General features: G+C 37.4%; 1 protein-coding gene across 5 annotated transcripts in view; it reads left to right on the forward strand.

Moving 5' to 3' along the window:
* Positions 1–15,738, forward strand: part of LOC107756465 (LIM domain-binding protein 2) — a 64,073-nt gene that overhangs the window by 30,459 nt on the left and 17,876 nt on the right. For 4 of the 5 annotated variants that reach the window (XM_016573585.1, XM_016573586.1, XM_016573587.1 and 1 more), the window contains exons 3-4: positions 9,648–9,820; positions 14,654–14,776. In XM_016573585.1, coding sequence (XP_016429071.1) covers positions 9,648–9,820; positions 14,654–14,776 — 296 coding nt within the window. The remainder of the gene's footprint in view (positions 1–9,647; positions 9,821–14,653; positions 14,777–15,738) is intronic. The other variant, XM_016573589.1, reaches the window with a different exon arrangement.

Here is a 15,738-nt window from a genome sequence, read left to right on the forward strand (position 1 = left end):
ATTACTTTCTGCACTAATTGATATCTATCCAGCTTTAAAAAAACAGCTTTAAAAGTCACTTTTGATAAGTTTAATACATCCTTGCTTAAAAGACTATTAATTTCTTTTCAAATAAAATCTCACCGACCCTGAACGTGTGAACTATAATGTATATATAAAATTGTTAAAGCAAATAAAAACAGTGGTATGTAGAATTTTGTCTAAAAACTGCATTTGGGTTTGGGTGCTGAATTAAGTTGATACTTAGATTAGGAAACAGTATTCGCTATTAAATAATTGCTTATTAGCATGTATATTACTAGCGTATTTGCTGTTTATTGGTACTTATAAAGCACATATTAATGCCTTTTTATGCATGACCATATTCTAGATCCCTTAACCCTAGTCCATATCTTAGGGAAAACTGAATATGTGTTGCCTAATCTAAAGTGTTATACTTGGTCATGCCGAAAGACTGGTATATGTTGTTGTTTTTTATTTTTAATATTGATTTATTATTTGTGTATTTTTGACATTTTGACAGAACATTTTGAATTGCATATTGCAAACAACAGAATTATTTCAAACAGAGGTTAACAGTTGCTTGAACTATTCAACTAGATAGCAAAAGCACTACACAATCCTTTGACAAATCATCTCTCTGGTATATATTATTCCAGTTTCACCTCGCCAACTTATCCTCTGAGAGGCTTAGACTGTGTATTCTCACATCTCTGTTTGAACCAATACCTAATCATTATCTATTCATAATTCACGCTTACAATCTGAATGTTGTCCCATCAGAGAGGGTAAAACATAGAGTCATGGGAGCTGCTTTTGCATTTTAGGTTTAGAATTCATGTGTGTGAAAGAGAGAAAGAAAGAGAGAGAGAATGTAAGTGTGGGTTGTGTTTAGGAATGGAGCGATTGTCCCAGAGAGATAATTACTGACAAGGAAGGGCAGGGCGAGAGCTGTTCTTCTCTTTTTTATCCTTTTTTATAAACCGCATTCTTTTTGGAACCCTCACTGTGTCTCGCGCCAAATGAAAATCTTGCATGCTTCTTGCAGTCAGTCAATATTGAAGTCAAATAACTAAAACCGCAGTTGTGGTGTTTGATAAGTTCACTGTTGCGCTGTGCTTTGAAACCCTTTCTTCATTTTTTCTCGCTTACACGTTTGTTGCTACGACCTCGTAAGTTCTTATGGCACGCTTTATAAATAACGAGTTATTTGTAATGGTGGAAATAAAGTTTAGCTCGCTCACAGCAAGCGGGATTGTGCACTTTTGGCCCGCTGTTTGGAAAGTCACAGTGTGACCTAAAAAAAGTGGGTGCAATATTCCCTTCCCATAATGCTGAAGCACAATTAATGATGCTGCTGTTGCAGTTCTTTTCAACATTTTCTCAGTTCTAAAAATATTCACCTGTTTTTTAATGGGATCTCACCTGGGGAAAGCCAGCCAGCCACTGGAGCTCTGCTCCAAAACATAGTGAGTTGCCTCGCTGTATATTTTTTTGAGGCAGTGGACCTCTAAGGCAGCGTTCTAAATGAAATGAAATGCTTTACTTTGGCAGCAGCTCTATATATCATATAAGTAGTGCTCCTCACACAAAGTGATTATACTTACTGTTGATTTCAATACAGAGGAGGTGTGTAATGCTCTAAGAAGCATAAATGCACACAGACAAATTTAGGGGGAAATAATTGTTTATATATATTTGTTATTAATGTTATTAATATTTATATAAAATGGAATTGATTAAAAGTCACAGTAAAGACTTTTTTAAAGTTTAAATTGTTACAATTTATTTTATTTTTTTAAATATGCTCTTTTGAACTTTTTTTCATCAAAGAATCCTGAAAAAAACAATCTGTTATGGTTTCCACAAAAAAATATTCAGCAGGACAAATTGGCATAATTATTAAGCAGCAAATTGGCATATTAGAATGATCTCTGATGGATCATGCGACACTGAAGACTATTAAAATAGATTCATTATTTTAATTTCACAGTTACTGTATTGTTTTTACCATATTTTAAATAAATGCAGCATCGATGAGCTCTATGAGAGACTTCTATAAGAGACTATCAAAAACCCCACTAAATTTGTCACAGTTCCTGGGATTGGGATGGTCTTCACAGTGAAGAGTACATAATTAATCTGCCTACATTTTGAAACTGGCTTCAAATTAGCACTATATGATGCCTAAAAAGGCAGATATCCAAGTTTCAGAACTGAGCGTGTGAGTTCAGTCATGTAAAAAAGTTTTTTGGAGAGAACTCTCTTTTCTTTTCACAATACACACTTTTCCCAGCATGTGTTGCACTGCAGAGCACTCCATTGACTGTGTAATTATACCAGAGCAGGCCAAACCTGTATGGTTCTTATTTCTTCTGTGTAACACAAAAGGAGACATTTTGAAGAATTATACAGGTCGCACTTTTCCATACAATCAGTGCCTATGGAAATTAAGGCTTTAAAGCTTGAACAAAGAGGCAAAAGCATCATACATGTCATACATATGGCTTGTGTGCTGCATTAATCCTCCCTGCAGTGAACTGTTAACCACTACGACCGGAGTCATAGGGAATTCAAGACCTAGATCAGTCCAATTCATTTTGAGCTTTTTTGTGAACAGTGATTCATTGAAAAGATATGATTCAATAGGTTCTTATTAAATGCAACAAGTTCAATTTTTTCAGTGAATACAACTTAAATTTTGGTGTGTGCATCACACAAAGCCATCATGTGACTTTTGAGGATCTGAAATACACTGCACTAGTCATATGGAACACTTTTATGGCATTTATGGGGCTTTTCTGTCTTTTATGAAGCCTGAAAATTTCGTTGTGATAAGATAAGAGCGAATGGTACAAGAATTTGTGTTGAGGTGGTGAGAAAAATAATCAGACTTTTTTTTTTTATTTGAAAAAAGAGAAAAGGTTGACCTTTGTTTTGCATGCAAAATCACTTTTGTTTGTCTTTATTTTCTCATGTTTTGCCTGTCTCGCTGCGTAACCTTTCTGTCCACCCCTCTGTGTCTTTGACTGTCTCTCTCTTTCTCTCTGTCCCCCTCACACTCTCCTCTCCGTCTGCTGTGCCACTTGAAACTGAACTCCTCTCTTGTCTTTTTGGCTGCGAGTGTTGGCATCCGTCCTGGAGCCTACGCTCAGCGTGAATTAATGTTCCTAATTAACATGACGTTAATTATTTGTAAATTGCGTGTTTGGGTACACATTACTTGAGAGGCATATGTTGCACGACGTGTTAGCCGAAACAAGTGACTGCTTAATCCAATCTCTGGAGTGCTCGCTTCTGTAGATGGGCCAATCAGTCTGGAGTCCCCTCATAACATGCAAAAAGAGCTTGCTCAGACACAAAAGATTCACAAAAGCATGTGGGTTATTGTCAGATTCCTGCTGAGGCTAACTTTTATTTTAAAGAGAGGTTGTTTGAAGTGCTCCCTCTACAGGCGGCAAAGAGAAATACGTCCCAGCAGGACTTTGTTCGCCATTTCTATCTTGTCTTGTATAGATGACTATGAATACATCATGGAAAAAAATAAACAAATGTGCAAAGGTGTCAGAATAAGACAAATTAAGCTTACCTTAAAAATTACCTGAGAGAAGTCTTTTCTATGTTATTGCTTGTTACCAGAGCATGTGAGCGAAGCGGAGCGGTGTGACGCTCCGCTACGTTTTCCGCTCTATGGACGTGCGCTCCGCTCAGTCGCTCTAACCGCCCAAGCAAGGCATTCTGGGTTGAGCGAGCGGCGCTGAGCGTATTGAGCGAGCGGAGCGGAATCTTCAGAAAGGCGCTCTGCGCTCTTAAGGAAATATTACCACTCCGCTCCGCTCACATGCTCTGCTTGTTACTGGCAAAAGAGGTTACGGGTTAAATACATATATTTCAGAGTTATGTGGAGATTCATGTGTAGGAGTCTTAGTCTTACTTATAGAACACCTATATTCTCTTCTTTTGTCTCAGTAGAGGTCAATCTCTGGATGATATAGTGGTATTTACAGATATTTTTATGAAAAAAAAAAGTCAGCAGTTAATAACAAACAGAAGTCTTGGTGACATGCTACTGTGTATTTATAGTCTGGCCATAGGATGCTAATGGACCAAGTGGTCAGTGTTTGCTTTGTTGGAATAATCCAGTTAGTTCTTACTTATAGAGGGCATAACCACACCAATTTGACATTTTCTGGTTACACTTTATTTTGTTGCCCTTGTTACAGTGTAATTATACATTTAAGTACCGAGTAAAATTAACTAGTGGTCGACCGATATATCGCCAAGGCCGATATATCGGCTGATATTTGGCATTTTTCAAATATCGGCATCGGCCGATAAGTTTTTCTGTTTGGCCGATGTGTTCGAGGCGGGACATTTATTTTGACGCGCGGCAGACTTTTATTTTGAGAGCGCACACCGCTCACATTCTCCCTCTTGTTCGTAATTCAGTTGTGTCTAATATAGATAGAAGTCTATCTAATAATCAGATAGATCAGTTAAACAAAGGAATTAAAATGTATACAAAAAAGTATTATAACGATTGCTTTAATATTATTAGTAATAGAAAGGCAAACATTATAATACTTTCTCATTTGCCGTCAGCATTCAGCAAATATGCATTTATATCATTTAAACAAATCTTTGAATGACTAATGAACATTTAATTTCACAAACCTTGCAAACTTAGTCGGATCCAGTTGTGAGATCTTGTGAAGTGTGCATGTGTATCCTGCATGATCGCGTGTTCTCTGCGTGACGATCGGTCCATGCAAACTGAATGCTGACAGGAGGAGAGTTCAGCTTCACTGGAGACGTGCGATCGACAAACTTTAAGTGATTTCAAATTAATTATGATAGCTTCATGCTTTTGCCCAATGTCATATTCATGTCATTTTCACTGTGTGCTGTATGTAAAATGAGTGTTACCTTGGCTTTATTTGAAAAAAAAAAAAAACTACACGGGGTGAAATTTGGTGTGCGGTTGCGGGTATTGCATACAGTGTTAACTCCCGCAAGTGCCACGTTCGGTAAATTCCCACTCACTTATGAGACGCGCGATCTGCGCTGCCTCGTCTCTCTCTCGCGTGCGTTCTGCAGCAGTCACTTGGATAAGTCGTTGTTGCTTGTTGAACTTGTTGACTTTTGTTGAGTTTGAGCGCGTGATGCGCGCTGTGAAAACGTTTTTTTATCAATTTTATACAGTCCGCCTTCATTTAGCAAGTGCACTTGCGCATAAACAATTTTCAAGTTCAACATTTTTTGTTCCGTTCAGTTGTGGATGCTGCTGATTCACCGAGACGCGCGGCTCAGCAAAGAGACATATGTGTGTGTGTGTGTGTGTGTTTTCCTTTGAAAAAGTTTCCCCAGAAATACTTTGCTATTTAATGCATTTTTCCTTACAAATTGTATTATCAGCATAATTTGAGTAAATGTGTAAAAGGTATGGCATGAATTTGCCATCCTTTTAGAACAATGTGCATTTATGTTAAAATTGTAACATAAATTATCAAGTTTAGTTATCTTATTTCTTTATTGCAAAACGCTAAAACTGGCACCGTTTTGGAGAGAAATGGGCTCTCATTTTAACCCATATCATGGTGTGTGATGCTGAACTATGAGTTTCTAATGGTGTTTGTATTTGCACTGTTCTAAACAGTCTGGCAGTCTGGCAGTCAAAATTAAAACTGCTGGATGATAGATATTATTCATTCTTTATGACAAACAAGAAAATGTGAATTACAGAATGTACAACGTTTTTAAAATGTATCAATTGCGGTGTACAGCGTTTATTATGAGGGGGTAGAATCCACAGCTCAGTACTCACTACTCAATACTCATGAGTACTTTTAAATAGGCTACTCTTTTACTCTTACTCAAGTAGTTTTTTGGACAAGTACTTTTACTCTACTCACACTAAATTTTTTGGAAGGTAATGGTACTTTTACTTGAGTATATTTTTTCAGTACTCTTTCCACCACTGCTTGCATGTAATTATGCATGTAAATGTGAATGTTAAAACATTAAAAACATTACTGTATTAAAACATTACTGTATTATACAAGTATTATTTAAAATATTTTATAATATATATTATTTTAAAGTTTTGCATATATACATAAATTACCGTTCAAAAGTTTGGGGTCGGTAAAATTAAGGAAGGTTTTTGAAGGAAGTTGCTTTTTGAAGGTTTTTGAAGGAATGCTTTCTAAAGCTCTACTCGCACTAAATTTTTTGGAAGGTAATGGTACTTTTACTTGAGTATATTTTTTCAGTACTCTTTCCACCACTGCTTGCATGTAATTATGCATGTAAATGTGAATGTTAAAACATTAAAAACATTACTGAAGTATTATTTAAAATATTTTATAATATATATTATTTTAAAGTTTTGCATATATACATAAATTACCGTTCAAAAGTTTGGGGTCGGTAAAATTAAGGAAGGTTTTTGAAGGAAGTTGCTTTTTGAAGGTTTTTGAAGGAATGCTTTCTAAAGCTGCATTTATTTGATTAAAAATACAGTAATACTGTGAAATATTGTTACTATTTAAAACATCTGTTTTCTATTTTGACATAAAAAAAATATTTCTGACTTCAGTGTCACATGATCCTTCAGAAATCATTCAAATGTGCTGATTTGGTGCTCAAAAGAGATTTCCTATTATTACCAATGCTGAAAACAGTTGTGCTGCTTAATATTTTTATAAAAACCATGATACGTTTTTTTTCCAGGAATCTTTGATAAATGGATTTTTTATATCACATAAATATTAAATATATACATAGAAATACATATATTTCTATATGTAATATATTATATGTAATATTTCATTAATATATAGATGTTATGCCAGTGTCTGTTTGTTTTTAGGACTTGCATTTAGCATTGTCATGATGTCATTTTATTACTATTAATTAGTCACATGGCATTTACGGCTTAGGTGATTGCCTCAAAAACCCAGTTCTGCATGCCCAGAACTGAGCACCCATATTTCTGAAGCACCAGCTGACTGACAGCTATTTAGAGGAATGTGAATGCTAACAGATAGCTTTCTCTAGGTATTATAGAGCTCCTTGTTTGTTCAAGCTGCCCTGGTACCACACACACACACACACACACACGCTGGTCTCTTTATTTTGGTGTGTGCGAGTGTGTCTGTGATTTTATGCCTCATGGTTAGGCATAGGGGCCGCTATGCCACAGTGCTCTAGAACTTTAGCGGGCAGTCAGGTGTGCCCTCAGTAACAACATCTCCCTTCAGCACAACACCCCTCGCTGTCACCCTGCCTGTCAGCCTTTCATTTTGTATCTCTCTCACTTTCTTCCTCTCCGTCCTTCCCTGTAGCACTTTATTTGCCTGCATTCTGTGCCGTTCTTTCATTCATGGGTATTTCATATTTATTTTCAGCATCCCTTCGAACCGCTCCACCATTCTCTCTCTCTCGCACTCGCTCATTAACAGTCAGCTCCCATCGTCGGCTCACTCTGTGTCTTAACCACTAGGGAGACCTTCATTTATACGCTCAAGCTAGGGCTCTCCCTCCCTCCGCTCTCTCCCCTTCTCCCGTTTTTCTCACTCTCTCCCCCTGCCAAGTATTTATGTGTTGATTTAGTCATGCCAGACTTTAGCCAATTTAAGAAACAGGCCGCGTTTGCAGCTGTTTCATTTTCTCCTTCTGCCCGTGCAGTTTTAACCGGTGGCGGCAGTGGCGTCTGTCTTAAGGGAAGCTGGGTAAATTAAGTTCTCTCTCTCTTTCCCTCCACCACCCCGGTTCCGCTCCCTCAGGGCTGGTGGCACAAACATAATTTCTCTCAAAGGGGAGTTTGACTGTAAGATGGATTATTTCTGCCTGAAATCAGACGCTAAGCTGGATAAGGCTGCTCGTCCGTTCAGTTTCAATATTAAAATGATAAGTTAACACTGCAAAGCCAGTCGCAAAAAGTACAAGTTGTTTCGCTGGGAGGGTCTGCTACTTTCTTGGCCAGAGATGTCCAGCTAAATGTGCATTAAAAGGTTTTGTAAAGCTTTTCAATGGGTGGCTCAGATATATGTTTGTATTTACATGTTTAATATATATTTAAAATATATATATACACTACTATTCAAAGGTTGGAGGTCAGCATGTTTTTAGTTTTCAGAAAAAAAGAGAAATGAATCAGAAATGATGCATTAAATTGATCAGAAGTAAGACTTTTACATTGTATCACACTTTCCACAAAAATATTAAGCATCACAGCTGTTTTTAAAATTGATAGTAATAGAAAGGAGCAGCAAATCAGCATATTGGAATGTTTCCTTATCATGTGGCTGCTGAAAATTCAGCTTTAAATGACAGAAATAAATTACATGTTAAAATATATGTAATGATAATTCACAATATCACTGTTTTTACTGTATTTTTTATCAAATAGTTGCAGCCTTGGTGAACATAATAGACTTCATAAACATTTTGTGAATAGTAATAATAAATTTATTGAATTTTTCTTACCTCACTTTTATTACTCTTATTTTTAGTATTTTTTATTGTTCATTTATTCCATCTAAATATAGTGACATCGATGTTAATGCTTTAAGCTTGTTTAAAAACTTACATTAAGATATATTCAAGATATAAATATTACACTATTTTGCTTATCAGTAAATGTATTGTTTCTTTCTTTCTTTCTTTTCTTTTTTTTTTTTTTTGGAAATCTTGGCAAAAAATACTGATTAAGAAAATTATTTGTTGTAGTGTGTATGGATTCGATAGTTTTTTTGTAATGAAGCAAGAATACAAGCTATGAATAAAAATCGAACAATGCAGATATACCTGAGGCCACACATCCAGACAGGGGCTCTGTCTTTGTTCATTGTTAAACAACAACAGAAAAAAAGTTGCATAATTATCTCCAGCTGCAAGGAAGAATAAGTATTCCAACTCAACTTTTTTGCGATACCTCAGGCAGGTTAAACAAATTATCAGACTTTATATCATTTAGGCTAATCTATAACAATTTTTCAAAAATTCCCAGTCGTGCTATGTCAGTGCTTATGCTACGGTGTCCGAGAAGTGCAAAACAAATCACAATTCTGAAAACAAAATAACAAATTACAAACGCAAATGCAAATGCAAGTCTAAAAAACAAAATAACAATTCAGAAAACACAACAACAATTCAGAAAACATTATAACAAGTCAGAAAACGCAATGACAAATTCGAAAACAAAATAACAAGTCAGAAAACACAACGACAAATCAGACAAACCGGAAAAGGTAGGTATAGTTTGAGACAACTGGACGTGTTATAATGTTTTCTGAATTGTTGTTGTGCTTTCTGAATTGTTATTTCGTTTTTTAGACTTGCATTTGCGTTTGTAATTTGGTATTTTGTTTTCAGAATTGTGATTTGTTTTGCACTTCTCGGACACCATATTATGCTGATGCATGGTCACACAATTTGAGGGAATGCAGGAACAGTTTTTGTTCATTTTTAAATCATTCTAACTGTATCTCTGAAGTTGCAAGAAATTGCTTGGATCATGTACATCTTACTTGTTAATAATGTACTGTAACAAACAGTGAGAAATTAAGAGATGTAGAGACATTTCAAGTCAATTTAAGAATGCATTAAACAAAATGTAAATGACATCTTGTTTCCCTCCTCAGCAATCGGGCGGACCCTCATCCCTCGTTACTTCAGCACGGTATTTGAGGGTGGTGTGTCAGACCTCTACTACATCCTGAAACACTCCAAAGAGTCCTTCCACAACAACTGCATCACTGTAGACTGCGATCAGTGCACCATGGTAACGCAACACGGCAAGCCCATGTTCACCAAGGTAAAGAAGGAGAGTGTATGTGTGTGTGTGACACCATATCCTAAACAGGCACAACGTTTTAAAATGAATGAATAAATGATGAGGTGCAGATACACTTAGTTTCTATGTTTGTCAACAAAACATGCATTCTTTGTTCTCCTTATGCATTTTTGCTCATTATCGTAACCTCAGAGTGGAAGGAGAAATGACACAGTTATCTGTTTCCTTCAGTTCTTACATTCCCTGTGATAAACCCCATAAACTGTCTAATAGAACAAACAAACATGGCAGGCGTGATAATTTACTACTTTAATCACAGCCATTATTCTATGTGTTTACTGATGGAGGTCGTTAGGAATCCTTGTGAAATATTTCTGGCAGCTTTGGACTCTGCTAAGAAAGCTCTTTATTAATATATTACTCAGTACTAACTCTGTGTGTTTTCATATACTTTAGTTTTTGATTAGTTTCTTTGTCATGGTAAAAAAAATAAAAATAATAATAATAATAGAAGCAAGTTGGTGAGATTTAATTTCAGAATCACAGTCTGAATGCACTAAACAAGGACACAAAAGCAAGCATAACAATCATTTTAATGTATTTGAAAGGTGGAGAGCAAATTACAAGCCATGGTCATTTTTTATGTCAATTAAGCGTTTTGCTGATTAAATATGCAGTTTGCCATTGATCTAAACCGAAAGGGTTTATGGTATCACTTGTACCATAAAGGTCATTTCCAGTTGACATTATAACTGTGTATTTCTATTATGCCTCAGGAGAGGCTGACTGGACGTTTTAGAATATAAGATAGAGCTACTTGATGCTTCACCACTTTTGCAGCCTGAATTCTTGCTGTCGTAAATAGTCATAATAAAAAATATAATGACCTATAAAGAGGACAGTTGTATTGTTGAATTATGAGAAATGGTCAAAGGTCATTGGCTCATGGTGGTTTGGATGTAACGTCACACCGAGCAGGGACACCGGCAAAGGACATAAGTATCGCTTTTGAATCATTCTCTTTCCTACTACTTGTTTCCCTTCTGTTTCCAGTTTTTATAACCAATTCTTACTATGTGTTCCCAGTAGGGTGAGGGAATTTCCCTTGCGGTGATTTTGAGTGGCTCAATAGCGCGGTATGCGGTATTATCGCCATACATATACATATATATATACTGTATATATACACACACACACATATATATATATATATATATACATTCGGACTGGAGTTTGAACCTCTGCTCTGCTTAATAAACGGGAATCACCCACGAGCTCTCCTGCGAGCCGTCCCAGCGCAGGGGAAATATTTCACTCTATCGCTTTGTTCTAAGCAACGGGGGCGTCCCGGGGCTCGAAATTCGCAGGGTAGGAGGGGGTAGTGACGCTAGGTGTAACTAAAAAGCTGCCATTGTCCGGTGAGGTCCGATTGGGGAGTTACGGAACGATCTCATATCGCATAATCTTATTAACTGTTTATCTCCTGAACTGCATTTTTCTTTACCACGCTATTCAGCGCCAATCCCGCCGTGCAGTCAATTTCACTGGTTAAGGTTAGGGTCAGGTGTGGGGTAGGTTTAGGGGTTAGCATTTTTTGTAGCATAATGTATGAAATCAACACTAATTGACACAACCAATAAAATCTTTAGAATCAGCCGTGGGGCGGAGTTTGCACTGAAGTGGATTGGGGGGAAAAAATTCCATGCGTGTCATGTGCCTGACTGTCAATGGGAGGAAGCCACGCCCTATTTTGGAGCTCGCACCCCGTTTTGGAGTTCCCGCCCCCATTTGGAGATCTCCGGGCTGCAGTTATACCCTTCTCTTCTAGACGGGCTGTCAGTCAGTGCAGTTACAGTGTTGCGCCACAAGGTGGTGGAAAGGGAATGTCATTCAACTACACATTCAAAAATGCTGATTCATTCTATCAAAGAGACGTAATGAAACACGCTGTTGAAATCATTTTAACTTTGAGCGCCACTTTAGAAGGCTCTGTAAAACGAGAAGGGCATAACCTTACGAAAAAATAAAACGCAAAAATCGCGGTTGCTGCGGTTCTTGCATTCCTCTGCGGTTTGCTCGTCAATAGCGGTATTGCGATATTGCGGTTATCGCGACAGCCCTAATTCCCAGATCCCTACTATCACTACCACTCGCAAAACCACGCATCACACACTGTAGGCAGCGCAATCCTAACAACCTGCGCACTTTGCCTACGTCTGCTAATACATTACTTTTTCTATTGGTCTCTGGAATTGTCAGTCTGCTGTAAACAAAGCAGATTTCATTACTTCTATTATTAGTCATTCAAAGCTAAATCTCATGGCCCTGACAGAGACCTGGATCAAACCAGAGGACACTGCTACACCTGCAGCACTCTCCAATAATTTTGTCACTTTTCGACGTAACCTACGCTCACTCTCACCCTCCCGGCTATCTGCTATGGTTTCATCATCTGCTATGGTTTCATCATCTCTTGATGTTAACAGTGCTACTGATACTTTCTGCTCCTCTCTTACGTTTTGTTTAGACACTGTCTGTCCCTTGTCTTCAAGGCCAGCTCGTACCACCTCTTCTGCCCCTTGGCTATCTGATGTTCTCCGTGAGTATCGTTCTAAGCTCAGAGCTGCAGAAAGAGTATGGCGCAAATCACAAAATCCTACTGACATTGAAAAAAAAACAAAAAAACACTAGCTTTCTATTTTTTCTATTATATCTAATTGTTTTTCTTTGTGTGTGTGTGTGTGTGTGTGTGTGTAAATGTAAATGTAATGTAAATGTAAATGTAAATAGCTTTTTAAGATCTGTCAGCTGTAGTGGACATCATGCATCAGAAGGTTAAACCACTTATCAACAGATTTTATGTTTCCACCTTGTCCATCAAGCACTTTGGATTATTTTCACACACTGATATGGACTAATCCACTCTAATCCATACAAGAGCCCGAGAATTTATCATTACAGAGGAATGGAGACCCACTAGTCTTTGAGCAACCGATTACAAAATCACAGCTGTACTTTATTAATCAAGTGCTGTATTCAGAGAAATGGTCAAAAACATAATAGCAGGTATTTTAGTCATCTGCATATTTGTACACAATTGGAGAACATTTTATTCATATATGTAGTTCTTTTCATCTACAGGCACTTTTATGTTCCAGGAGTTGATTGAATGATTGATTCATTTATCTACTTATTTTATTTTATTTTATTTTATTTTATTTTATTTTATTTTATTATTTTATTTATATTTATTTAATCAAAACTAACATATTTCAACTTTTAAATTTTTTATATGAAGGTAAAATTGTCTTGGGAACTGATAATTTTGTGTTTCTTTTATTTTGTGCATTTTATGTTTTTTATTTTATTTTACCATGCATTATTTATTTATTTTTGGCACTTTTCAAATGGCATTTATCTGTAGATCTACTTTTACCCCATCCCAGAGCCAGATAAACAGTCATAATCTATGGAAGTCTGTTATAAAATTATCAATGTTTAAAACTATGAGAACTTGTATTAATTGTGTAACAATTATATCAGATTTTACACAAATTTCAACTGTGAACAATTTTTCACCCAATAAAGTTTCATTCAAAAGTTAGTGTACTTTTAAACCAACTTTTTTCCTAGAGCATTTCATTTGCAATAACATTTTATTGTGCTCATTTAGAATACATAAAAGGCTAGCAATGAAATTAACCGTATCAAGACTAAGGAGATTGCAAAGTGTAATTTGCCTCTTTATGATGAATAACTTGTTATATTCCTCAATTGTAAGTCGCTTTGGATAAAAGTGTCTGCTAAATGAATACATGTAAAATGTTATTGTAAAATGTAATTTCCTTCACAAAGTGAATGATGATTTCAGATGTGGTGGAAATGACACGGTCATAGAGTGAAAAAACAACAACAGAATAGTATATCCAATTCTGGACATATGAAGAATCACCCATATTTCAGTATTCAAATGATTGGCTGGACCAGTTTAATTTTAAAACATGTCCTGAAGCAGAGCTCTGCAGCAGTACAGTATAGAGCGAGAGCGAAAGACAGATGCTTTCATTTTCACTTTGCTTTTTCCTCAGCATGTTACGTTGTTGAGAGATAGTGCCGAATGAAGGATGGAAAGAAGGAGAGCTGGAGAAAGAATGAGACAAACAAAAACAGATTCAGAGAGCAGGAGAAGCATACAGAAGATGAAAAAAGTGGGGAGCATGAGCGAGAGAATGTGAAAGAGTGTGGTCATGTGATGGCGCTGTGCTCTCCCGCCAGCCTCTTTTCTTGTTGATCCTCCAGAGACCATCTGTGCTGAGGGCATTGATTAGAGTGGCTCTGGCGGGATTACATCTTTGCCGTTGCCATGCCAACTAATCAGCTGATGCTCCCACCCCCCAATCCCCTTTCCTCTCCCTCCCTTTCTTCCTCCTCCTCCTCCTCCTCCTCATCCTCCGGTTGCCCCAGCAACAGAACATTGGGGCTACGAGTAGAGCAGCTCTAAATTCAGCAAAATCTTTTTCTCATCCTGTTTTTTTTTTTCAGTAAATGCTAATGGTTTATGACCTCTGCATGTATTCCGAATTTTGTTATTTTGTGTTTGTGTAAGCTCGTCTCAAGAATTTCCATTTCGTTGGCCTTCGGTTCAGGTATACAACATAAACACCTTTCATTAGGAAATGGCTTCGAAACTCTATCATCTGGTTTGAAAAGCCCAACTGACATAAAATCTGAAAAATATCACCTGCGTTAAGGTGATGCGTTCTGTCGCTCTCTGAGCTAAAACGTATTTCTTCATGATGAGAAAGAGACATAGTCTTTAATACATCATAGGTTTCTGAATGTTTGCTTTCTCAGGTGTGTACGGAGGGCCGGTTGATTTTGGAGTTCGCTTTCGATGATCTGATGAGGATCAAGACGTGGCACTTCAACATCAGACAGTATCGGGAACTTATCCCACGGAGCATTCTCGCAATGCATGTGAGTTTTATATCATTACTCCATCCTAGGGCTCTGCTGTCACATGGTTTGGTTGCAGGTGTGGGTGTAGTATATCAGCTCAAGGCTATTAATTTTATCAAATGTACTGTTTTAAATTTTAATTATTTAACTCAAATGTTGCATTACCATTCAAATGTTTGGGGTCAGTGTGGTTTTTTAACGTTTTTGAAGGAAGTCTTTGATGCTCACCAAGGTTGACCATTGAAATATGGAGTCAGTGAACTACAGACATCAGTGCACAGAGAAGGACAGGATACAGACTCGCTGCCTTTTTTGTCACTACTTATCATAATCATATATTAATTGTAGGGCTGGGCAAGTTAGCGTTATTGTCGCGTTAACGCATTAATTGATTAACGCCGTCAATTATTTTATCGCACGGTAACGCAGTTTTTTATTATTATGAAAGTCCGTTGCTCACTGACTCTGAATACACATACAGACAAACCATGGGTCACAGGAGGGGTGGGATGTTGATCAGTACTGGCTTGGGATGGATTGTCATCACACGTCTCAACCAATGAAAGCATTTGGGGTGGGCCTAAGACTGCAGCAGCGCTCACATGATGAAGCGCTCACGTTTTCATAAGTGGGAAACGGGAAGTTTCCGATAGCACATGAAGACAGCAGAGAAGCGCTCTCGATCAGCACAGTGGAGTGCATCATTTTGTTAACTTTGTGGTTTATTATTTTGAGTCGTTTGGGATGCGGTAACACACGGCCCTCTCACAATATATTGCTTTACAGATCAATCACTTTTGACCGCTCCGGCACGGTTAGCGCTCACACTCACTGATCTATATATAACTGAACCGCGCTCTGGCCCACCTCTTCCAACCGAGCGCGGGTACTCACTACTTAAAGACTCACTAGTCAAACGAACCGGGATTTGGGGGTCAAACGTGCTCGGGCACGGTTAAGATTGCCTAGTGTGAGTACAC

This window comes from Sinocyclocheilus rhinocerous, unplaced genomic scaffold (genome assembly GCF_001515625.1).
Source record: "Sinocyclocheilus rhinocerous isolate Xijiao unplaced genomic scaffold, SAMN03320098_v1.1 scaffold111, whole genome shotgun sequence".
Taxonomy (NCBI): Eukaryota; Metazoa; Chordata; class Actinopteri; order Cypriniformes; family Cyprinidae; genus Sinocyclocheilus; species Sinocyclocheilus rhinocerous.